This window comes from Canis aureus, chromosome 3, assembly GCF_053574225.1.
Source record: "Canis aureus isolate CA01 chromosome 3, VMU_Caureus_v.1.0, whole genome shotgun sequence".
NCBI classification, from domain to species: Eukaryota; Metazoa; Chordata; class Mammalia; order Carnivora; family Canidae; genus Canis; species Canis aureus.
The window spans coordinates 20,017,043-20,043,248 of NC_135613.1; the positions used below are offsets into that span (position 1 = coordinate 20,017,043).

A 26,206-nucleotide genomic window follows, 5' to 3' on the forward strand; every position below is an offset into this window, starting at 1 on the left:
TTAATGGTGGTGGTAGCTTAAACCCACACATGTGACAAAGTTGCATAGAACTAGATACTCACAAATGAGTACAAATAAGACTGGGGAAATCTGAATAGAATCTGTGGATTGTATCAATGTCAATAGCCCAACTGTGATATTGTACTACATAGTTTTACAAAATGGTGGCATTGAGGGAAACTGGGTAAAAGGAATTTCTGGTAACTGCATGTAAAACTATGATTATCTCAAAGTAAAAAAAATTTTAATTAAAAATATATTTACACAGTGGTATGTATATAAAAGACTGGAAGGAAGGGGTACATGCATGGCTCAGCTGGTTAAGTGTCTAACTCGATTTCAGCAATTTCAGGTCAGATCACAATCTCAGGGTTCCTGGGATTGAGCCCCACACTGGGTTTTGTGCTCAGCGAAGAATCTGCTGGACATTCTCTCTTTCTCTGGACATTCTCTCTTTCTCTCTTCCTCTACCCCTCCTCCCACTCGCATATTCATGTGAGTGCTCTCTCTCTCTAAAAATAGATAAATCTTAAAAAAAAAAAAACTGGAGGGAAGTCATCAGTATTTTAAAATAGTTATAACATCCAGCATCTAGCTGAGAAATACAGCACATTGTTCTTCTAGCTTCTACTTTGGTTTGTTTTCCAGATTTTACTTAGTGTACATGTACGTTTTATAAAGGGGATAAAAGTACACCTGATTTTTTATTTAAAAAAAAAAAAACCTTCATTGCCAGCTGCAATAACTTACATTCCTATTTCTAGTTTATTCTGAAACCATCTCCTCATTTCTTCTTCTCCTGTCCCCCAAGTATAAAGGGAGAGCGTGCACACGTACACACAGTACGTGTACACACACAGACATACAGCATTATGACCTGTAAGAATAAATCGCTGGGGACCCAGTGCTCAAAACTTAACATCAACAATTTGCCACTAATGATGCATGAACCATTGTTAGCCGTGATGGACGTCTGCCCCAGAGGCTGAGAAGTTGGATGCCTCATTCTGGCTTCCGTTTGTGATTCACAGCCCAAGTCCAGTGTAGAGACGGGAGGTGCATCTTGATGGATAATAAAAGAGTAGAGATTTAGACAAAGAAAATGAGAAAGCGATTACTTAGCAACCTATTTTACCCTCTCCACCTCACTGGGTGGCCCCATCCTTTGGTGCAGACATAATCTGAAGAACCCAGAGCATATGATTGGTAGTAATCAAATAAATTCATAGGATGGGAACAGGGCTCAGGAGCCTATAAAAGATTCAAGTCCTACTTCCCCTTAGGAGAGAGGTATCCAACCAGTATTAATATTTTAGAAATACTAGAAGGTAGAAGAGGAGCCATTATTCATCACTAGCACCTCCATGGTACTAAAATTAAATAATGGATTTTTTTTAAAGACAGAATTGCTAGAGTTGTGGAACCATAAAAAATATTCCTCTCTTGGGGATGTTGCATTTTTTGCTTTTATCTTTTCTTCTCTTGAGAACATTTTGATTTACTTCTGTGATAAGCTTATAACAACTAAGGAACTTGGGAGGCGGGATGAGCTAGGCTGGGACAGAGGGGGTTTAGGCAGCTGACAAATGAGCCGGTGTAAATTTGTTTGGCTTCGAGTCAGAAAGCACCAGGACTGTGCATGCATTCATTTTCTGCTGCATAGCATGTGTATCTGCACATGTGGGCTGGGGCCCTGGGCCCTGTAATAGTGAGCACCCACTGTGTGGCATCTGAGCATGCTTGTGTGCTCAGCAGGAGCCCTGTAGAGAAGACCCAGCTCTCCCCTTCCTAATCCAGTGAAAGCTTTGAAACCATCAGCCCCACTCCTTGAGGAGGTGTCTGGTCTAGCTGTAAAGAATTGAGCAGCTAGGAGTTGACGTCACACCAGCATCTGCAGTTCTGGATCGACTAAGCTGGTCTCAGAGGTCTCCAAGTCTGGATCTGCCCCAGAACTAGCTGTGTAGCCCAGTTGGACAAATGACTTCGCTTCCCTGTCTCTCACTCTCCCTACCTTTGAAATAGAAATAACAGTAACTACCTGGCAAAATACACATAAAGCTTTAGCATGGTGCCTGACATTTATAAGACCTCAGTGAAAGCAATTATTACCTACGATGCAACTTGAGAGTTTTAAAAAACCCTCTTAATTATAAAATTACTTTTCCTGATATTGACATGTTGCCATGTTTAGATACACTCAGATGATAATTATTAGTATTTGTTGAGTGCCTACTATGTGCCAGCCACAGTACCCTGGGCTCACCAGGACCTCGGGAGCTCGGATCTCTCAGAAGGAACTGAGGTTCAGAGGGGTGAGAGGTTCACTCAAGGTCAAAACCAAGGACAGATTACAGCTGGAACACAAGCTGACCCCAAGCCGTCTTCTAAGCCATTGCACCGCAGAGGCAGGAGTGGTGGCTACTGCTCAGCACCTGGAGAAATGGAGTTCAGGGAATGGAAGAGAGTCCTTGCCCCACAAAGGGTTGGGTTTGGCCAAGTTGGGTTTAAACAGAGATCCCTGGGCGGTGCCTCATTCCTTGCCTGGCTTCATGTGGTGCTGATCCACATCCATTCAGGACTGCTCCAAGCTGCAGATTTAGAGACCATAGTAGCTGAGCTGAGAGTGAGAAACAACCTCAGAATCCACCTGGTACTGGTCACTTCTACAGCGCTTGCAGCAGAGGGTAGTGTGATCCTGGACGTCACAGGGACAGGCTTCTCTGCCGCCACCAGGCAGCTGATAACGTCAGCTGATGCTCTCCAACTTCAGAATGTTTCTCTTCTTTAAGGCTCAAACTTGTCTGTTCGGTAACCTGTATTGATGGCCTTTCCTAAAACAGCAAAACTAAGCCAATGTTTTCTGCAGGTCTATGGGTGATGCCCAAAACTATGCCTCCTGCCCCTCTTTCTATGTTTCTAATCACTTAAGGTGCTTCACTGTGTTAATCTTCTATAGAACATACCATCTTGGGGCTCCTGGGTGGCTCAGTCAGTGACTCCTGATTTCAGCTCAGGTCATGATCTCAGAGTCCTGGGATGGAGCCCTATGTCAGGCTCTGCACTGAGCATGGAGCCTGCTTAGGAATCTCTCTCTTCCTCTCCCTCTGACCCTTCCTTACTCATCTACTCTCTCTCTTTCTCCCAAATAAATAAATTAAAAAAAAAAAAAAACAGACCACCTGTCTTCCCCTCAAATACATGCCTTCCTCCGGGGTCCTACCTCGTGCAGCCTCTACCCATCCCCATATACCTGGGAGAGAACACACCACACGACACAATCTGTTATGGGGTAATCACCCACAAGGCAGTTATTGGGCAATTATGTTTACCAATGACTGTTTTAAAGGATTAGTTATTGTATCTTGAGAGGAACCTGAGACACGCCCCCCACCAAGAGACTTCCATTTGTCATGCATCTTTTAAAAAACTTGACAGAACGAGCACTGGGTGTTTGTATTCTGTATGTTGGCAAATTGAACACCAATAAAAAATAAATTTATTATTAAAAAAATAATAAAAAAATAAAACCCTTTGCCAAAGACGTTATTTACTTATAGTTTGTATGATCCTCTCTTGTTGGGCTTCCTTTAGAAAAACCATATTTTAGAAAGATGTTTACCCAAGTTGATCCCATTGCATCCAGTTGCCTGTTAATTTTCAGGGAGCTCACCACTCTACTCTTAAAAATGTGTGTGTTTCATTGGGATCATTTAATTAGGCTGGCCACTCGAAATGACTCTCTTGGGAGAATACTAGAGTATCTCTCATAACTTAAGCCCAAGAAACAAAACTGGTCCTTACCAGGAATTGATAAGTCATTTTGAAACCAAGATAGCTGTGCAAGCTCATTGATTTATGCACTTATTTCCTTTCCCTTCTGACCATGTGATCTCTCATTTCAGTTTCTTTTTATATAGCTTCTTTATTTATTACAAAATAGTTAAGTGTCCACTATGCACCTTGCACTGTTCACAGCCATGAACAAAAGTCCCTGATAACATGGAGCATGTATTTTAATGGTAAATAGAGATAATAAACAGATAACTATGTCAGGTGATAATGAGTCCTGTGAAGAAAAACAAAACAAGGTAATGAACATAGAGAATGATGTTGGAAGGGAAGCCACTATTTTTTTTTTTAATAAGATGGTCATGGAAGTCCTCACTGAATAGATGAATGTAATTAGAGAACTCAAGGACAGTGAAGGAATGAGCTATATAGATATATACTTGGTAATATCCTGGTGAATTAAAGTCATTTACCAGACACCACTGGGAAATGGGACTGTGATATTTTGGTAGAAAAGTATAATTTAAAGGCCTAGCCTGAGGCATAAGATTCAGTTAATACTGGGGAGGATAATTCACCAACTATGGGGCTTGAGCTTAAACTGGCTTCATATACACAAAGGTAGTCATTACCCTCTCTTTCTGTTTTCCAGGTAGACTATTTTCTTTGTCAAGGTCCACACTTATGGTCCTAAAGGGTCTCCCCAAAATGATACATTCGGCTTTTACGCTGCTGAGACTTTCAGAGTCCGTAGCATTTTCTCAGCTAATTGACGCAGTCTCTCCTCATCCCAAGACCAGGCTTCCCAAAAAGATGATTGGACTGGCCAGGCTCAGATTTTGGATAGGAGTCTCTAGGTCAGGAAAGGGTAACCCCAGGGTTGAAAGAGGGGTCAGCTCGAGCAAGGCACCTTGGGGGAAATGCTAACAAGACAGAATGGAAGTCTGTCTGTGAACCAAGCAATAGATGAAGCTAAAGACAGAGGTCGGGGATGGGCTGTCATGAGCCTTGAATGCATTTCTGAAAGAGCTTAAATTTTCTCTGAAAGTGATGGCATGAGGGAGGGCCCTGGAAAGATTTTAGTCATGTAACCTGATTGTGAGAGATAGTAGCTGCTTCAGGGGATTCAGAACTTTGAAGCCATCCACAGGTCCTTCTAGCCAAGGTGCATGCAAGGCAAAATAGAATATCAGGCTTTCAATTGAAAATGATTGAAATTTTATTTATGTTTGACACTGCTTGTGTTTCCAGGCATCAGACTTAACATTAAAATTTGTCCTGAATTATAAGAATAATAAGAATAAGTGTTGAAACTCTCAGCAAAAGGGCAGCCAACATGCATTTCCAGGGAGAAATTGTTCAATTGTTCGTGTTTATTACTTCCAAACGGGAATAGCTCCAGGTTCATAATGCTGATTTTGTTACATTGCTTTCTCTGAACTCTGGTTCAGATGAGTGCATAAATATTTGGTTTAATATTTCTTTGGGAACTATAAAAATCTGAACTGATGGAAGGGAAAGGAGCAGAGCAATGGTGAGGAAGGAAAGTTGGTAAGAAATTAAGTGTGTATATTTCAATAGTGCCCAAGGGCATGATTAATTTATTATCCTTTAAGATGACAGAATGTATGCAGAAACCTCCAAATTACGCCATTACTATGACAAAGCTAAGAGGGTGTGAGAAGGTAAAGATATTCCTGCCAGGAATTTGATGTACGGGGAGAATGGGTGACCCGCTGGATACATATAAATCTGGGAATGGAGACATGAAAGTCCCCAGTCTTGGCACTGTCACTAGCAAAAGGCCGGGGATGAACATCTCTACTCTCAGCCTTCATTGGTGGGCATGTCACCAGGAGGCCAGACTGGAGCACTGTCAACAGTGCCAGGCACTGAAGCTTTGTTGATTCTACTTCTGGGCTGTTTCCACCCAGCCCAGCACACATTGATTAGTTGGCCATATGGAGTCAGGCTTAAAACCATGGGCTCTGGATACTTGGATTCAAATCTGAAGTTGTTCCTAGCTGACTTTGCCAAGGTTTATAGGACTCAGTTATTCCTCTGTAAAGTGAAGATTAGTATCAGTACTTATTCTGTAGAGTTGTTATAAGTATTAAATAAGCTACTGTATGCAAAATGTTAGAATACAGCGTGGCAAAGAGTTTGTGTTCAATAAAAAGAAACTGTCATTGTCCTCCTCTTTTTCTTCCTCCTCCTTCTCCTCCTCCTCCTCCTCATTTAATAGTTTTAAAAAGAACAGTTGCCTTATTGAATATTTTATGTATTTAAGCATTGCATGTCTCTAAGATCATTTATCTAGGATAGGCATTATTTCCCCCATTTTGCAGAGAATGAGAATGAGGATCAGAGAGGCCATATTGCTTACGAAAGTCCACATTGCTCATGAGCTCTGAGCTGGGATGCAGACACGTCTTTACTCATCTTCCAACCCTGTTCTTCTAAATACTCTGTGTATTAGTTTGAATAGGTTAGGCTCTGCTGTAGTGATAAGCAATCCCAAATTTCAGTTGATCAAAGTAACAGAAGTTTAATTAAGCTCTATGTCCATTGAGGGTTAGGTGGGGGCTCTGCTCCTCCTCACCATTATTCTCTCCTTGAGATCTGGGTGGATGAAGTCACCACTATTTGGAAAATTGCCGGAGAAGGCAAAAAAAGAACATGAATAAGCACACCATAGCTCTTAAAGCTTTTGCTCAGAGTTGCTCAGAAAGTGCCACATGTCGTTTTCACTCATACTTCATTGGCCAAAGCAAGTCCTATGGCCACAATCCATTGCAAGTGGCTGAGGAAATTTAGTCCTACTATATGCCCAGAAGGAGAGGAGCCAGAGGAGCACAACTTCAGTGACTACTCCCTACTGTCATAGGTCTAATTCATAAATGGAATAGACTGCAGGTATAGAAGATCTAGAGATTTACCAGAGATTTCAGGGACCATCTTGATTTTCAGTAGAAAAATAAGAGTCAAGGTCAAGGAATATGTTTAGAAGGGACCAAATGAGCAGGGAAGTGTAATTCACAGCCTGCATGAAGAAACCAGAAATTTGGGCAGCCCCAGTGGCTCAGTGGTTTAGTGCTGCCTTCAGCCCAGGGCGTGATCCTGGAGACCTGGGATCAAGTCCCACGTCTTGCTCCCTGCATGGAGCCTGCCTCTCCCTCTGCCTGTGTCTCTCATGAATAAATAAATAAAATATTTCTAAAAAAAAAGAAACGAGAAATTTAGAAAGTGTCATCTAAGGATCTCAGTTATTCTTTGGAACAATAAAGGATGCAAAAGTGTGATACTGATGGATTATTTTCCATATGGCAGCATGTGTCAGAATTCCCTTTCTTTTTCAAGACTATATTCCATTTTATGGATATACCGCCTCTGGTTTATCCATTCATCCATTGTTGGACACCTGTGTTGCTTCCACATCTTGGTTCTCATGAATAATGCTGTAGAGTACTCACTCTTTCCATTAGTCAATGGATCTTTTAGTAAAGATGATATTACACATGGCCACTAGTAAAATTGTTTTAAAACCTCAAAAGTAGAAAGTTCATAAGCCACAGTATTATATAAGTGGAAATAATGAAAATATTATAAATACTCATAAATTAAGAAATAATCTCATAAAAAATTCTACAGCCTAGAGAAAATAACCCCAAATGTATAAACTCTCAGAAAATAATGCCAAAAAACTGCCCACAAATTAACACTGAATGCTATGGAACTCAGTATAAGCTGTACTTAGGCATAATCCTAAATGTCTTTGCTATAAAAGAAGAGAAACAAAGCTGGTGTGATGATAGTGCTAATAGATGAAGAGTAAGGATAGTGGATTCAGACATCCCCTCATCTTGTGTTCTTTCCCAAGGGCACCACCCTGCCCTTTAGCTTAGTGGCCTCCCTGGCACAATGGGAAGCCTTCGAACTCGGTGGTGGATATAGCCAGCCCTAGCTGGGATGAGAACCTTAGGATTATACGGTAGGTCTGTGGCTATTGACCACCTTCAGTGTATTGCTAGGGTGCTGGTTCGGTATTTCTGCACCAGGGGATTGGGACTCTTCCCCTGGGCTTTCCCTAGTTCTCATTAATTTATGACCTAGTGGTTGAAAGTAGTTGAGCAGCACAAGAGTGAGGGAAGGGCATGGATCTAACAGCTGCCCAGACCGCTGAACAGCCAAGTTCAAAGGCATGTCAAGGACTAAACCACAGCTGGGAATTAATTAGTGCTTACAGATCACCTTAGGGAACCAATCTAATGATAAAACAAATGCCTTCTAATAACTATAGAAGGCAGTAAGTGGGCTTTTTTTTTTCCTATTTAACATGGAATAGACAACGTTTTCAAAATTAGCATGTACATCAAGCTCCAGTAATTCCTCTTACATGTTTAAAAAAAACTGATTACCAGAAATATTCTAAGGGTAAAGGAATAAATATACCCCAACCTCCACCCTCCAAAGACCTATACTGTTCACATGTGACTTATTCCCTTTGATGATTTGGGGGGAGGGTATTAATTATTTTTTAGTTCATCCTTTTGATCATAGTGTGTGTGTGTGTGTGTGTGTGTGTGTGTGTGTAGTCTTCTGTTTTTTGAAAATAAATGTCTCCTGATTTTCGAAATAGAGAAGAATTAGAAGCATCAGTTTAGTTGGCTGTGACAGGAAAGAAGGGCCAGGGTATTTGTCTTGGAGCTACGTTGCTGACAAGCATAACATCTACTTAGACAAAGGGTCTCCACACAAGGGGAACTTTGCTGATTATTAGGATGGGTTCTAAGTTAACTTTAGGGATTTGTAAAACGAGAAATGAAAAGGTGTTGATGTTGCACACATAAAGAGACCACATTTTATATGGATCTTATTTTTATTTTTAATATGTGAGTTGGGTTTATGAGTATTTTGTGATCATATAAAAACATGGAAATAAAGTTGCACTCCTTTACTCAAAGCTTTAATCAAGTATCTCTGTGTTCCATACCCAGGAAATTTTAAAGAAAACAAGAAATGAATAGCCCAAGGGACAATCACCACCACCCACAAAGAGGCCATCTGCTCTCTCTACTGTAATAAACCTCACTGATGAGCAGGGCTAAGTTCAGAGGATGGGGTTCAGTCTTCATGGAGCAGGTGTGGGGAGGTGGAGGTCAAGAGAAGCTTCCAGAAATGGGCAATCCCTGGCACTGAGTCCAGGAAGATGAGAAGGGGTCTCCAGCAGACAAGCTAGGGGGTGGGAGTCCAGCTGCCCTAGGTCCAAAGAAAGTGAACAAAGTTCAGAAGGCCTGTGGATGGTTGTGGCCAAAGTTAGAATTGTAGTAGCAGGTGGAGACCCATCAAGAGGGTTCCTGAGAATTGACCCTGGAAGCAGTAGGGAGCCATGATGAGTTCTAGTCTGGGAACTGTCATGGAGAGATTTGTGTTTGTATTTTAGAATGACCAATCTGGTTGCAATTAGAACAAGATATGGGGAAAGAGAAATCAGAAACTTACAGGCCAGTGAGGAGATGACTATCACATTGATTTACTTACCTGGTATGCAAATAGTTATTGCACTATGTAATGTTCTAGGCCCTTAGAACAAAATGGGCAAAAGTCTCTAGTGGAGATCTGAGTTCAGGTATAGACACGGGAGATCGGGGCCAGAAGCTCATAGAGCAAACATGGTGTAGAGAGCTTGGTGATTGTGTCATGTTTATATATGGAATACGGCTTTACCCAGGTATTTAGCAAGATGCTTGCATGCTATTCACACACCCTCCCAGAGTGTTGGCACCCAGAGCCCACATTCTTTCTCATCATTAGCTAGATTATTTTTTTCCATTCAAACTCAGAGGATATTGCAAAAAAACAAAAACAAAAACAAAAACAATCCCACTGTGAAAAGAAGCGTTGAATTACAAAGACCAATAGGAAAGCCCTGCTAATTGTGAAGCCCTGGTATGTGGTATAATGTGTGTTAACAGCTGTTATAAGAGCAGAGACTCACAGCAGGATTTGATCTGACCAGAAGGAGAGCCCTGGATTTCTTATATCCTATCACATTAAACAACAAGAACAAAAGGACCACAGCCCTGGAGCAGCACAGGGCAGTTTTCAGTTTAGCATAGTGTAATAAAGCTCATCTGAAAATCCCCCTTGACTAGCATGGAATAACTTTGATGTGTGGCTGGAGGCCGCCTTGCGTTTGCGGCCATTGCACACCTGCTATCTCCCCAGATCAGTGAGGCTGGAGTAGGCTGGGGTTCCTTTGAAGTCCCACCTGGGGGCCAAGAAGCCAGGGAGATGGCGAGTGATTCCTAAATCTAAACCCAGCCAGGACTCCTGGCTTTCCCCGGAACACAACCCTGACCCCCACGCCGCCTCCTCCAAGGTTTCTCCAAGCCATGGAGTGTTTGGATATAGTTGGAGATATCCGTCTCAGGGAAGTAACAACTCTGCTGTACTGACATTCTAGAAAACAGGCTGTTAAAGAGTTCCTAATAGTGCTGTATGCTTAAAATAGGTCTAGAGGGATCCCTGGGTGGCGCAGCGGTTTGGCGCCTGCCTTTGGCCCAGGGCGCGATCCTGGAGACCCGGGATCGAATCCCACATCGGGCTCCCGGTGCATGGAGCCTGCTTCTCCCTCTGCCTCTCTCTCTCTCTCTCTCTCTCTCTCTCTCTCTCTCTGTGACTATCATAAATAAATAAAATTAAAAAATAAATAAATAAATAAAATAAAATAAAATAAAATAAAATAAAATAGGTCTAGAGAGGAGTAGCAAACAGACCCAGCTTTTTTTTTTTTTTTTTTTTTTTTAGCGGAATGCTCCAAACAGTGGCAGTGGAAACCAGCACCAGTTATATGAGTATGGACAGTGCTGAAATCTGTCTAAACCAGCAGTCCTCAAACTGTGGTGTACATTGGCATTATCAGGGGGCTTGTTACAGCCCATGTCGCTAGGTCTCATCCCCAGGGTTCTTGATTCAGGAGCTCTGGGTGGAGCCTGAGAATTTGCTTTTCTAACAAGGTGATGACCATGCTGGTCCAGGGAACCGCACTTTGAGGCTGTTATTCTAGGAGCATGATGCCCCTCACACTGCTGGGCTGGTGGCCCCATAATGCCCATTAGCCTAGAGGTGCTATGTTTGGTGTGGCTGTGGGCACCCCTTCGAAGTGGACATAGTTCTGAGGACCAAGAGGCAGATTCAGTAGATATGTCAAAAGCCAAGGCTTTAAAAATAGTAATATTGAGAGAGAGGAGTCACACAGCACAGTGGGACTTCCTTCTTCTCTGAGAAGAAGTCATTTAAATCCAGCAGCCAAGACTGTGCTTCTGTGGGGTTGGGTGGCTCAAGCTCTCCAAGAGCAAGGAAACGACCTAGACCTGTCCTTGATGGCAAGAGGAGAGGGGGCCCTGGGAGGATTCCTGGATCCATAATTCAGTGCTCAGGGGCAGACAGAGAAATGGGAAGGTGGCCATATTTGCCCCAAGAGAGCCTTCAGGTCCATGTCCCACTGTGCCTTCCAGAAAGTCTGGGGTGCTGTACTCCCCACCCTTGTGACCACAGAAGGGTCCAGAAGGGAGCACAGAAGATTTCTCCTAGCTGGTCTTCACCGCTGAGCTATGTTTGGTACACAGATAGGGTCAGAAGCCCACTCTTGGGACCAGGGCAGCACCACAGCTCATGTAGGTTTACCATGTTCATTTCCTGTCAGACTGTCTTACTGACTTACTATGGCCTTTGGAGAGGACTGGCCTACCTTAATTGTGCTCAGTAAGCCTGTTTCCAAAGCACGTCTCTTCTCAAACCAGAGATGTTTGTGAGTCTTGTGTTTTAAAAGGAAATGTGTTCTCTTAGAAAGGGATTCATTTTTAATATTATGGTGAAGATGTTTTTTATACCTGGAAGTCTCAGTCTTACCCAATGACAACGACGGTGTGATTTTGTTGTGATTTTGTTGTGATTATTAGTATGGTATGGTAATCGTTAGCTACAAATCATTGAGCCCCTTCTGTGTGCCAAGAAGTGTGCTTTGCATACACTATCTCGTTAAACCCTCAACAACTCCGGGAAAAAAGGGGTGTTTTCTTCATTTTACAGATGAGGAAATTGAGACCCAAGAAGGCAAAGAACCATGTTCCTGGTCACAGAACTGACTATTGGCCAAGCGAGGACTGGGCCATATGTCCATCTGCACAGTGGTGTTCTTTATTAAACAGATACTGGAACTGGTTCCTGCTGTATGCCAGGCACTGTGCCAGGCACGGGGATTCCTGGGTGATCCCAATATGCTGAGGCTGTTGACCCCATGGAGCGCCAAAGCAGGAGGGAGTGGGTCAGGGGGAGAATGTCAGTTGGATTAAATCAAGTCAAGCAGTGATTAAAAACTCTTTTCATCAGAAGATAGCACATGCATTATTTTTAGCCTTGCTTTAGATGATATTTTATGTTAATCTTAAAAAATGCAAACAGAGATAATTGGTGTTTAATCAAAACTCTCAATGTATTTAAGTAAAATTTTAAATCAGGAAAAAAAAAAAAAAAAAACCATTGCTCTATGGAGCTGTCAGGCTCTGACTCAACTGGTCACAGCAGAGGAATCTGGGCATAAGGGTGATGCTGCCTTAGGCACCACTGCCACCCGGTGGCAGCCGTCGGAATTGCAGGCTTGGCGGCCACAGCCATGGCCTTTGAGGGAGGTCGATTGCACCAGAGGAAGGCTCATTGCATGTCCTGTCCACCAAAACCCTCCAGGCACGGGTGACAGTGTTCCAATAGGTGCCTGGTCATTTGTTAATTGGTTACAGCTTGATCAGTATCAGCTTTCATTTAGCTGTCTGTTCTGAATGTCTATTGTGGTCGTGACCTTTAAATTGTTAACCATGGCGGGGAGGGAGGGAATTGTTACCGTCTAATTCATGTTCACAGATACTGATGATAAAGTGACATTAAATATACATGAATCCTTGAGCAAACTCTAGAACCAGTTCGTGCAAATAATGGTTTTCTGTTTAGCTGGGAATCTTCAAACATTATTTAAAAGATCGTTTGAAAAAAATAAAACCACCATAGTTTGGGTCCTAATTACCCCTCAGCCTCACGCAAACCATGCTAATGACTCACAGTTTCTGGAGTTGTGTAGGCTTTCCCCCGTCTGTCTACTGCCTGTGTCTGTGCTTTTCCCTCTGCCTAGAACTATCTTCCTCTATCGTATCATCTGAATTCTCTTCAAATGTCAAATCAAGGCTGACAACCTGTAGGGAATTATCTTAAATTCCTAAGTGTCACTGTTGCATAGCAATGTCCCTATAGAAACAGAAGGTGGGTTCTGAATCCCTTCTTCCTCTCTTTCATAGCTGTGACCATGGCTTAATCTCGCTGTGTCTTAGTGGCTTCATCCACTAAGTATGAATGATAATGTCCCTTACCAGCAGCTTGCTTGTTTTTTTGTTTTTTTTTTAAGTGTGTAAATGTGTGTAAAATGCTTCCTCAGCATAGGGCCTACTACCTAGAAGCAGTGGTGCATTTGGCACTGTTGATGACTGAGTTTTGTAAATAGTTAGAGCTTCAGTCAATGCCTGCACTACAGGATTGCTCACTCATTTTTTTTCCTGTTGTCTACTTGGTCTTGCTTACAGTAAAAACACAAGACAAACTCTTTCTTATCAATCTTTCTTGAGAGTCACAAATAATAAAAATCTCCAACCTTGACCGTCCTAGAGTTGCTTCCCTCCTGGATCTATCCCTACACGTACATCCCCTCCCCCCATGCTGGTAAGCTTCCCCAGCTGTAAGCTGCAAAGATTTGCATGTCAGGATGAAAGGTGTTAAGCAACGATGCTATTCTTGATGATGCTGCTTGAGTCAAGTTTACCCGGCTGCTCTATGCTGGCACCTGTGATTAGTGGATTGGTCACCAAGCTATGTCGAAAATGTGCTTTCTCTGTGTTTTCCAGCCAGAGTCTTAAACATCGTTCTGTTTCTCTGACCAGGTAGTCGATAGTGACAGACCTGAAGGGTCCAAGTTCCGGCTCACTGGAAAAGGAGTGGATCAGGAGCCTAAAGGAATTTTCAGAATCAATGAGAACACAGGCAGCGTCTCCGTGACACAGACCTTGGACAGAGAAATGATCGCTACTTATCAAGTGAGTGCCCCTCAAGTGCAGACATGTGGCTTTCCAAGACTATTTCTTCCCACTGAGGTCGTTATTTCTGTGCTTCATCAAACCAGGGGCTGTGCGGTTTTAAGTGTGTCTCTGTGGGAGCCAAGTGGCATTGAGCCTCAACAGGGTAACAGTGGGGGCCTCTTTCTCATCAACAGAGCCCAAGGGCTTCTGTGAGACTTTGGACCCTGGAGAGCAAGATGGGGGACCCTGGGGAGGACCTCAGAGGAGGTCAGAACCGTTAAGGTAGCTTCACCTTTCCCCAAACCAGCTCAATGGTGGATAGGTCTATAAGGTGTAAACCCTTGGATGTGATCATTGTACACATGTCCTTAGAAATCTATCTTAAGGAAATAGGAATTTAGATTTTTGTGCATGATGTGATAGTGAGACATGATCCTTAAAATGGAAACAATTTTGCTAAATATTCAGCAGTGGGGTAGCGGTTAAATTATGGCACAATGCTGCGAGGAAGTTCTGTACAACCATTTAAAATATTTTTGAAGAAGTTCTAGCTATATGGGAGAAACTCAAGATACCAAGTGGAAACAGACACACAAACACATATGGTATCCTCAATGCAGATTGAGCATTTGCACATATCAAGACGGGTGCATATTTGTGAAGAAACATGATGGAAGAAAAATCAAAGTGTTAATGGTTGTGTTTGGGTGTTATTGATTTTTTCTTTGTTTTTCTGACTTTTCTACAAAGTACTTAAGTTACATTGTTTTAAGACTATTTATTTTAGAGAGAGAGAGAGTGAGCAGGGAGAGGGGGAGAGGGAGAGAGCCTCTCAAGCAGACTCCCTGCTGAGCACGGAGCCCAACGTGGAGCTCCATCCCAGGACCCCAAGATCATGATCTGAGCCAAAATCAAGAGTCGGATACTTAACCGACTGAGCAACCCAGGTGACCTTTAAGTTACTTTTTTATAGAGGGAAAAAAAATGGCTCTTTGTAAAAGGATAGTCTCAGAAGTAGATACCCATTCAGGACGCACAGACCCAAGCAGTGGCAAACAGATGTTGGGGTGAGCACTAAATCTCCTGTGGGCTTGAGGTCCATCCTATCCCTTCTCAACAGCCTCCCCCAAAAGTTTCCTTTCACAGCCTGTGTTACCTCAAGCCTCTAGGGGTAGTGAACTCATTTTTTGAGAAATGAGATGGAATTCCCAGCCATTTTCAGGAAACGCCCTCCATGGGGTGCAGTGCACTGAGCTGCGAGCAGGCCCAGTGGGGACCAGGGTAAGCCAACAATGTTTGTCTTCCATCATCATTGCCCTGGCCTGTGCATTTCCCTAAATCGGGGTCAGAAGGTAGTCCTTAATTTATAGGACAAGATTTGGCACTCTGATTTTCCTGGTCAAAACACCACATAAGAATAATCCAATCCCACTTCAGCAACACTACTGCCTCTCCCCCGATCTCACCTGTGTTCTTCCTTTACTGCAGACAGAGGGTGGAGGGACACTACATTGAAAAGGAAGTGCTCTGCATGGGAAATGGGTACCCTGGGGTCTGAGCTCCCCTGAACCATTGACCTTGGGAAGACTATGTAGGCTCTGGTCCTCAGGATCGCATCCATAAAATGCGAGTAACACTCACCAAACTAGTGAGTTGCTGAGTTTCCAGGGAGGAGAACAGTGTGAGGGTGTTGGAGAAATTAAAGTACTGGCCAAAGAGAAGCTTCCAGCAGTTCTCGTGCTGAGCAATGTGCTCGCAGGTCCTGGGTCTGGGGAGGAGGAGGGGCCCCCCTGGCCCTTTGTTCAGAAGCTTTGTCAAAGGGTAGATGCTGTGAGCATCTGCAGGGGGACGATCTGTCAGAAATCCCTGAAGGCTGAGCAGAATGTCTTTAGTGTACCCCTAAGGGAGATCTGGTTGTTGTAGGACCTGGCTGTCGGGGCGCCTGGGTGGCTCACCAGTTGAGCATCTGCCTTCAGCTCAGGGCGTGATCCCGGGTCCTGAGATTGAATCCTGCTTCTCCCTCTGTCTGTCCCTGCCTCCCTGTGTGTCTCTCGTGAATAAATAAATAAATAAAATCTTAAAAAAGGAAAAAAAAAGGAACTGGCTGCCACACCCTCAGAAAGTGAGGACCTGGACAGTGACCAGAGGTGTTGTGGTGGCTGCCAGGGTCCAGCTGCTGCAGGAAAAGCCAGCACCAGACCATGGGTGCATGTCCTCCTCTCTTTCCACATCTATTGTGGGAATCTCCTCCATTAATTCTTAGACGCGACAAACTAAGGATACATTTTGCAATTCCATAGCACAGTGATCATGTTTAAGAGCTCTGGGTGTAGCCAATTGCCCCTTGAGGCTCAGCACTGCTGCTTAGTGAGCTGTGTGATCTTGGGCAACCCACCTACCCTCTCTGATCTTACCAGTCTCATGCATGAAATGGGGATAGTACTAGCACCTCTGAGGACTATAAAAGCTACAATTATTAGCTTCAACTAGCTCACAATTGTTCATCTGTGAGTAAAATAGAACCGGGTCTGTAGCTTGGAGCTTCTCTTATTTTTCCTTAAAGTGAAGCCATATAGTATCACAGCAATTAAAAACATAATTTTGCACACAGCCACATTTGCTGCATACAGATGAGGTCATGGACTAGCTGTGGGGACTTGGGCAGGGGGTCTGCCTCAATTTTCTCATCTATAAAATGAGAATGATAATAATAATACTCATCTTGCAGGATGTTAATGCATTAAATGAGTTATTATGTGTCAGGCCTTTAGAATGTTCCAGAAGTGCAGTAAACACTGTATAATCTTACCATATGAGCAAGAGATTGATGATAGTAAAGGGAAGTTATACCCCAGCCTGCCCAGATCAAGCATGAATTTTCCATGGGTGATCTTGAGTTTATTTTATAGTTTCATGGCATATTGATTCATGATTCAATTTGGGTTTTTTTTTCTACATAGATTTGACTGAGAACCTGCAGAGTGAGGCTCTCCCTCCAAGGTGTTAGGGAATCTGGTGGGAAAGCAGACGCACAAGGTTCCCAGCCTTCATATAGCTTTCATTTTAATGCGTAGGCTTTGTTTCACAATGAATACTCTAAACTCCTCACCATTGCATGGGTGATGTGTCCACATGCTGTGCCTTGTTCATCCTGTGGCTTGGTTTACCCTGGGCACAGGGCCTTGGGTCCCAGTAGAGAGATGCTGGCCCTGATGGGAATGCAGGGACTTCCAAGAGCACCCAGGTACAACAGACCAATAGCAGCCTGGCCCTCAGCGGCTCTCCACCAGCCCCAGGGGTCTGGTTTCTAACACCATACACCCCCCATACCTCTCACTCCTCCACTGTTTCCTTCCTGCCCTGGCTGAGAAACATTTGTGCGCACACAGTGTTTGGTTCTCCTATTTCTGGACTTACTGGGTTACTCTGCTTAATATACTCTGGGCACAGGAACATTGCAGCTCCTGTCCCTTTCAAGCACCTATCTAGAAAGAATCTACTACCCTAGTAGGACAGTTAGAGCCATCGTGTTCACCTATCGTGTTCACAGTGGTCATCGCGGTTGGTAGCAAACAAGCTTCTTCCAAGAGCTGGATCCTCCAGTTCCCACATTTTTTCATTTTCCCTTCTGGCAAGTTCTGAGAAGCAGAGAGCCTATGGGTGAATGAATTTCCATTATAGTTGCTCCATAGTTGGTGTTGTTTATTTTTGTTTAAAGATTTTTATTTGTTTATTTGGAGGAGAGAAAGTGCAAGCAGGGGGAGGGGCGGAGGGAGAGGGAGAAGCAGACTCCTTGCTGAGCAGGGAGCCGGACATGGGGGCTTGATCCCAGGACCCCAGGTTCATGACCTAAGCCAAAGGCAGATGCTTAATGGACTGAGCCAACCAGGTGGTGGTTATTTCAAAGTTAAAGGCTCCTCACGTGCCTGTCAAAGCTACTTGCTACCTCCCAAGCCCAACAGGAAAGCATCGTAGACTAAGCCTCGGGGATTTGCACAATAAGAAATAACCAAGGATAATTGGTCCTCGGGCCCCTGAATTTGTATCATCATTAAAACCACAGCTTTTTGAACGCCACAGGGCTTATCCTGCACTAAACACTTCATACACACTCTTATTTAACTCATTTCACCCAGGAGACTTACGAAGTCGATGTTAACACCATTTTACAGATAAGCAAATAACTGTGAAATAACTTTTGTAAGGTCTCACAGCTGGTGTGTATAGAATGTGGGGTCCAGATCCACTGCTCTCCACCTCCAAAGCTGTGCACTTCCAACCACGAAGAAACACTTCTTCCAATTTTACCCCTGGTTAGAATCTGGCACCTAATGAGCACATTCCCAGCCTTCTTTGCCAGGAACTCCGCTTACAGGGACTGGAAAGGGGGTGTGATTGGCTGAATGATCGATGCCTTCCTAAACACCATCTTTGTCCGTGACCCACTGCCACCTGCCCACTCACTACCCCAGCCCTCAAAGGGCTTCCCAAGCTTCTGACCCAAAGTGGCACCTGGTAAAATAATTTAGCTCTTATAGTATTGGAAGCTGACATATTAATGCAAAGCCTCCTGAAATATTACTCATTATTATGCATTTTGCCAGCATTTGAGTGATTTGTGAACTCTTCATTGGAATAAAGTACTGTAAATGATTCATGAATGACCAAGTTTATGAAATTCTATAAAAATATTAGCAGGTGGTAATGATTCCCTCACACTGTGAATATAATCTGCTGCCTGCGAATTCGTCAATATGGCAGGACAGGAATAGAGTGGGGGGACAGAGTCTGATAGGCAGGCTGGGGGGCCAGTAGATGATCTAGGCTGGGTTCAATAGGAGGTAGGGGGCAAGCAGGAAGTAAGGACCCAGTCATGGGCAGGTATCACGGGCAGGACATATTCACCCTCATTTGTTGTCCACAGTTGGGAAACGCACTGAAGATGGGATGTCAGAGCTGGGTGGGAGAAAAGGAGAGAGAAAACTAGCATTTACCAGGTACCAAATAGGTGTCCAAGAGCTCTCGAGAGTACTAGATACACAAACCTATGAAACTGGTTTATTACTTTGCCTTTACTGATGTGTGAGCTGAGGGCCAAAGTAGTTCCCTAGATATTATTGTTATTAATGTTGGTGTTAATGTTTATCGAACATTTACAACGCACCAAGGCTCCATGCTAAACATCTAAATGATGATCTCATTTAATCTTCACAAAGATGAGCTTAATAATGTTATCATGCCCAATTATAGAACGAGTAACTGGAACCACCTGTGTTCTTGGCCTTAGCACATGAGCAGGATTTCATTGTCTCCTTCTGAATATTTGTTCACAGTTTCTGGGGTATAACTTGCTCTCCTTCAAGACAATTTCTTGGATACATTTTGACTTTGTAGTTAAGATCGCTGCCATAAAATTAGAATCCACCTGCCAGAAAGGAGTCTGCTCCTGTGTTTCCTTTCACTCATGTGGTTCTGCCCTTATTTCTAACCCACATGTAGCTCCAAGACAATTTGGCAGAAAATACATTAAAGTGAAAAATGCTACTGTCAAGTGGAAATACATGTATCGTAACATTAGTGATCGTAAGAGAAGCGAGACATACAGATTTACCCGGATCAGAGAGTTATTTAGGTGATTAATCTGTTTATTAAAATGTCCATGCTTTACATGGATCGTGCATGCACTACTCAATAGGACTGCACCGACCTTGATAATATTTGTGCTTGAAATGCTCCCCAGCGCTCATTGGTAGGGACAGGTTACATCTTTATTCATCCTCTAATCTGATCTCCCATGGCCATCTTTCTTAGGATTCTTGGTGGTAGTCAACAAAATCCCTCCAACTAATGTATAAAGAAAGAGATTTATTAAAGGGTACAGGTAGTTTATGTAATTGCCAATAGGACCCAATAACCTGGCTCACATGGGACATGACCAATGGTGGTGCTATAGGAAATACCGAGCCACGGATGACGCTGTTCTAGAGCAAAGCTTCTCAACCTTGGCACTGTTGACATTTGGGGCTGGATAGTTCTTTGTTATGGGGGTTGGCCTGTGCAGTGCTGGGTGTTTAGAAACATGGCTGGTCTCTAACAACTAGATCCTAATAGCACCCCCGATCCCAGTCTTGACAGTCTAAAATGTCTCCAGATATTGTAAATCATCCCATAGGTGCAAAATTGCCCCTAATCGAGACCCATTATTCTAGAGGAGACATCACTGCCTCCACTTCTTCCTGCCACTCTGCTCCTGTGATGCTCAAGACTGGGTGGTAGCAACTCTGCCTTGGCTGGCCAGGGATGTGGAGTGATTGTGACAGCATGCTTTCTGAACCTTCGATCCTCAAAGCAGCACTGCTGCCTTATGTCCCACTTCCATTGCCAAGTCTAACACTGGATGTTCTGCAAGGAAGAACCTGGATTATAAGAAGTACTGTTGCCGAGCTAGCCAGGTGTCCCAGGTGACGTTGACATCTGCAGCATCAGCCACGTCATTGGTACCATTTTATTCCAGGGAAGAGGCAGTCAGTGATAGGCGTGGCCATCCAAGGGCAGGTCACCAGCCCATGCTCAGAAGAGTGTGTGGCTTCACACCTCTGATTCGAACTTCTCTCACTGTAACGGGCTAATAAATTAATAATGCACATGGCCTTGGAAAGAGCCTTGATCGAGAGGAAATGAGAACTTAGGTTAAAGTCCCAGGTTCTGGAATCAGACCTACTGAGGTTAGAATTTTGATTCTGCTATTGTACGAACTGTATGAAATTGCCTTTTTTACAGATAAAGAAAAGGTGAATATCGGTCATTCCACAGTGTCACCTTTGGCAATTTTTTAACTCTTGTTTTCTCGTCTTTACGTTGGACGGTAAGATGGCAGTATCATGCCCCAGCTGTGCTGGGGTTGTTAAGTCAGATGTACAAGAGTTGTGTTCAGTACAGCCAGTGACTAAGTTCTGGAGCTAGGAGCCATCACCTCATGTATCACTTCTGCAGGGGAAGCTCTCAGAGCTGAGAGTAGTTGAGAGGCATCCAGCTCGCCAACAGTTGGGTGTCAGCACCACCATGTGTGTCTTTGTAGACCAGCACCATTATCTGGGAACTTGTTAAAATGCACATTCTCAGGCTGGCCTCCAGAACTCTGGCCTGGTGGTCTGGGTGTTAACAAGCCCTCCAGGTGGTTCTGGGGCTCGCTGTTGTCTGAGTCACCCAGCTCTAAGTACCCTCCTGAGTGTTAGCATCACTGCAGCTGGCTGGCTTGACGTGTTAATTTGCGTCAATGGCGGTGGCCTTGGAGCCAGTTCCATTACAGTCCCGCTGGGGGAAGATGGTTGTGCCTTAAAGCTGCTTATTGCTGCAGGTGCTCTGGTCGGCCACGTGAAAGCCCTCCAAATCCAGCTCATACTCTTCAAAACTGCCTTGTTTTCCTTTCGATAATGGCTCCTGGGAGCTAGGCAGATTTGTCCCAGGCTTCTTAGCTCCATCCTGTCTAGACGTTGGATGATTGTTAAATGCCATGTGACTGAGTGTTTGCTTATTTCTCAGCAACTGGGCTTTTAGGCCAGAGATGAAAGTGTCTTCAGAATATGTGAGCTGGTACAGGAGAAGATAATTTCTGATAGGAGGAAGTTGGCCCTGGGGTCAGCAGAACAGGCTTTTCTGTCTTATTATATTTATACGGCTCAAGTAGGTTATTTGTGGTTCTCAAACTTTGTTGCACATTAAAACCATCTGGGGAGATTTTAAAACTCCTGATGCCCAAGCCACTCTCTAAACCAATTAAATCAGCATGTCTTGGAGTGGGACCAAGCATCAGTATGTTTATAAAACTCCAGGTGTTTCCATTGTGAAGCCAAGTTTGAGAACCACTGGATTAACATAACCCATCTGTACCCCAGTTTATTCAAACTGGGAATGGGGATAATCACCCCAACCAGGTAGGTTTGTTGTGAATCTCAAGTGATACAGTACACGGAGGAGTTTCTGACACAAAATCGCAGAAAATCAGAGGTCTTACTTTCCCTCAGTCAGCTGTTTAACTCTGAGCAAACATCAGAAGCTAATACTTTCTGGCATCTCTTTTAACAAAAGCACTTAAAACAAAACAAAACAAAAAAAACGAAATGTGGAAAAACAGAATTTGAAAAACAAATGAATATGTTGTCTTGTGACCAAATTTAGAAAAAAACAACTCAGGATTTGGTCATGGCCTCTCGGCACCCCAGTATCCCCAAGCATCTCCATCTGGCACCCTCGGGTTCTGCTCTTCACATTTCCAAGCACTTCATTTTGCAACCTGGCCTTATCTGCTGGGTGTAGCTGGCGAAGCTGAGGCCTGAAGAGGTTAAGCGACATTACTGAGGCTGCCGTGTCCCCGGATCGGGGTGCTCCTGGCTGATTGCTTCTTTGGTCCACTAAGCAAAGATGCTTCCTCACTCAGGGCTGTGGGAACATGGTTTCTTAGACCTCATTTGCACAACTTCTCAGAAGAGGTACATCTTGCATCTTGGCAGGTGGGCGAAACTTACCCCCCTCAGCCTGCTCCTCCCCGGGCCGGACCTGCAGGCTACGCACACAAACACTCATGAAGTGTAGCTATGTGACAATGATGCTTCTCTCATCTTTTCATGTGTCTAATGACAGCTGAGTCCATCTAGCGTGGCCCCATGGCCACACGGCTTGGTGGCATTTGTTCTTCACAAATGAAGAATCACAACAGCAAGAGCCTTTAGACCTATTTAATCTAAACTGCTAAATTTGCAAATAAGAATGAGTTAAATAGTTGTCCAACAGCTCTGACCCCCCGTAGTCAACATCCATTGCCCATATATTTTTATCCTTCCATAGCAGGCATGGTGGCTAACTACTCTGGGACCAGATCCTGTAGACACAGATGAAACATCCCTGCTAAGTCCCACCACTCACTCCCCGGCTCTCTGCAGCCATCAATAGGCCTGAAGATTTTTTTTTTTTTATTTGATAAAAATGACCAGGGAGGGAAGGAGTTTGTTCAAGGGCACGGACAAGGAAGAAAGAACAAAAGAGAAGATCAGAACAAGCTGTGCTCCTTTTCTGGCACCTTAAAGTAAGCCTGACACTCCCAGATTAGAGGGCAGAAAATGATGGGAATCTTTTTTTTTTTTTTTTATGAGATACTGTGCAAAATTGGAGGTGAGGACCAGAAGCTAATTAAACCAATTACAAAAGACAATAAAATTCCAGGTTCAAGCTCTATGTCTATAAAGCCAAGTGACTGATGATGACGTAATCCAGAAGAGAGCCATCCTCACCCCCACTCCCCACCCCTGAGACCTGGGCAGCACTTTGGCATGGGATGGTTGGCAATTAGGGGGTGGGTGACCATGGTGAAGTGCCCTCAAGTGGCCCACTGGAAGGGAAGAATGAAGGGGAAGAAGATGACAACCTTGATTGAAACCAGCTTTGGATGTCCCAAGAGAAACTTGGGGAATAATATAATGGGAACAGAGTTCCCCTAGAGCAGGTCAGAATCTGGGAGCTCTCATGATGGCAGATTAAGACAAGTGTGAATCACATCCTCATCCAGCACTGGGGAGTGGCCAACCTCCAGGTTATCCACCTCAATCCTGGCCGGCCCACTGCTTCATGTTTAACTCGGGCAGATCACTTGACTGCTACTGATCTGAAGTGGAGAGAATCTGTGGGAAGATCCCAGGGTAAACAGCAAGCATGGAGGAGCACACGCTTTTGCCTGTGGAGCTTCTCTTCCAGCCAAGAGAAGTGGAAGGAAGTGGGGTAGCAGTTGTGGAAAGGTAACCAGGACTGCCAATAGGATGCATCCATACGGGAGCCAGTGCGCTCCCAGCAGCCCCATCAGGCAGGATCCAGGCCAACCAGAAGACTGATTCAGCCCACGTTGACAGGATGCCCCATCAGTGCCAGCCACCCTCTCAAGGTGCTGGGGCCAGAGCTGTGGACAAACCACCAGCCTCCTGCTTCACAGAACTCTGTCAGTAAACAGAAATTAGTGAGTATGTAACATGTCAGGTGGTTCTAAGTACAAGGAATAAAAATGGAACAGATTAAACACGGAGAAGGATGTGAGACGCTGCACGATCCTCGCAGGCTATAATGGGAGATGACGTTTGGGGGCAGGCCTGGTGGAAAGTCTGAGAGCAGGAATGCTGTCCTTACCTCTTAGGTGTCCTTAATAGCAGGACATTGTCACCCGCAATTGACAGGGTGATTGTGTCTCCCAGGTGACATCTGGCAATGTCTGGAGACATTTTTGGTTGTCACAACTGGGAGGAGTGGTACTACTGGCATTTAGTGGGTCGAGGTCAAAGATGTTGCTCAATATCTTATAATGCACAGGACAGGCCCTGCATGCCATGATCTGCAAACACCAGCACGGGGCTGGCCTCTTAGACGGTCTGAAAATATACCATGTCTTATTCACTCAAATATTCAGCAAGCCTGAATGGGCAGGATACTGCTCCTATCCTTGTAAAGCTGCACAGTCTAGCTAGGGACATCACCATAGGACAAGGGCAGGGGCCAGGAACAGTCTTCCAGAGGATGTGACATAAAAGCAAGTACTCGAGAATGAGGAGTTAGTGAGGTGACAGGGACAGGGAGAGGTCAGGAAGAGGGTCCTGGGGTGAGGGACAGAAGAAAGGGCTTAAGGTACCTCCAGAGGAGCCAGAGGGAAGGGCTCCTGTGGGAGACACAAAATGAACACAACTGAGGGAGAAGGCGAGACCCATGTACTAAAGAATAAGCTTAGACATAATACCCCTTGGTGACAGGCAGATGTTAGAGGATTTTAGGCTGAAGACTGACATGATCAGATTTGAATTTTGCAAGGACTGACTACGGTGGCTGCCAGCAAAGGATGAGTGGGAGGTAGCAAGTCCTGTCTCTGAGTCTCTGAAGCCAGAGTAGCACATATCAGGTACACAGCATTCTCACCCAGGAAATGCATCCAGACTCATAGTGAGGATATGAACTGCACTTTGAAATGGATAGTAGTAGGAATCGGGGAACCCGGTCCTGCCAGGCCTTGCAGGGCAGGGTAAGGAGCTTGGATTTTATTCTAAAGCAGCAGAGGCGGGTTTTCAGCAAGGGAGTGACATCCAATTTGCATTTCAGGAAGATTTATTTGAGCAAATCAATAATAACATACAAGTTGCCATGAAATAGAAATTAATTAAAAAATGCATTCATTTGTTGAGAACCCAGCACCCACCAGGCATGGGGAGAAAGAGATAAAAGATAAAGCCCTGCCTTCCTTGAGCTCAGCATTAAAGTGGCCTTGTAGACAAGAGTAAACCAGAGGATTTTTCTTTTTTCCGAGCCCACGTGGGGAGAAGTCTGGGTGCTTTGTGTGTTGGCTGGTCCTTCTCATTTAGTTTGGCTCAGTCTCCACACCAAGTGAACATTCTTTATTAAAATTCTAAGCTTTCAGTTCTGTTTTCTATGGGGCTTTATCGGTGTGCTATCTCAAAATTATTTATTAAACACAGCTGGCTGGAGCTGTTAGTGATTGATTCGTTTGATTGGCATCTGTTTTAAGATCTTTATTATGAAGAATGCTTATCTTTTTTCTGCAGTGAGTCATTAGGTGCAAAAAGATCATTTCCCTATCATTATTCTTTCTTCTGAAGGTACAAAAATTTTGCATAATGGGCTCCTTTAAGCAAAGTCCATCTTTTCTGGTGCCATGTTGGAAAGATGACTGTTCGCTGTGCTGTGTCAGTCAGGAATGCTCATGCCCTGCCTGTAGCTGGGCACTCCAGAGGTAGAATAAAGTGAAGGAAGCCCGAGAATTTAGTGCCTATGCATCCTTACTAAATGATGGCTTAGTGTGTCAAACAACATTAACCGGATCAGAGACTCCACTCACCGCGTTGGACAGTAAGAAGTCAGGAGGAGAGTGCCATGTTTTTCCAAGTTGAATGCACCCACCTGGCTTAGGGTGCACATTCAGTGGATGGCTGACACTCAAGGCACAGTGTGGGCAAAGACCCGAGGCAGCAGCCTTGGCCAGCCAGTCAGAAAGGCCCAGAAAACTGGGTGACTGGCATCTCACAATTCATTGCAAAGGCGTTATCTGTTCGAGTGTCATTGCAGAGCCTAATGAACTCTACACACTACAACAGCAAAAGAGGGCCTGCGGAGCCAGAAGGATTTACTCTCTTCTCCTTTACAGAAAAAGTTTGCCAACCTCGGACAAGACGGATCCTCACATCCTTTAGGAACTGACACCTCCACAGTCTGTTGATAATCTGATTTTAAGAGTTCTTGAGAACACAGTCAGT

At 44.2% G+C, this 26,206-nt stretch overlaps 1 protein-coding gene across 4 annotated transcripts in view; it reads left to right on the top strand.

Moving 5' to 3' along the window:
- CDH13 (cadherin 13) overlaps window positions 1-26,206 on the top strand; it is a 1,003,185-nt gene that overhangs the window by 507,040 nt on the left and 469,939 nt on the right. For all 4 annotated transcript variants that reach the window (XM_077890997.1, XM_077890998.1, XM_077890995.1 and 1 more), the window contains one exon: window positions 13,776-13,928. In XM_077890997.1, coding sequence (XP_077747123.1) covers window positions 13,776-13,928 — 153 coding nt within the window. The remainder of the gene's footprint in view (window positions 1-13,775; window positions 13,929-26,206) is intronic.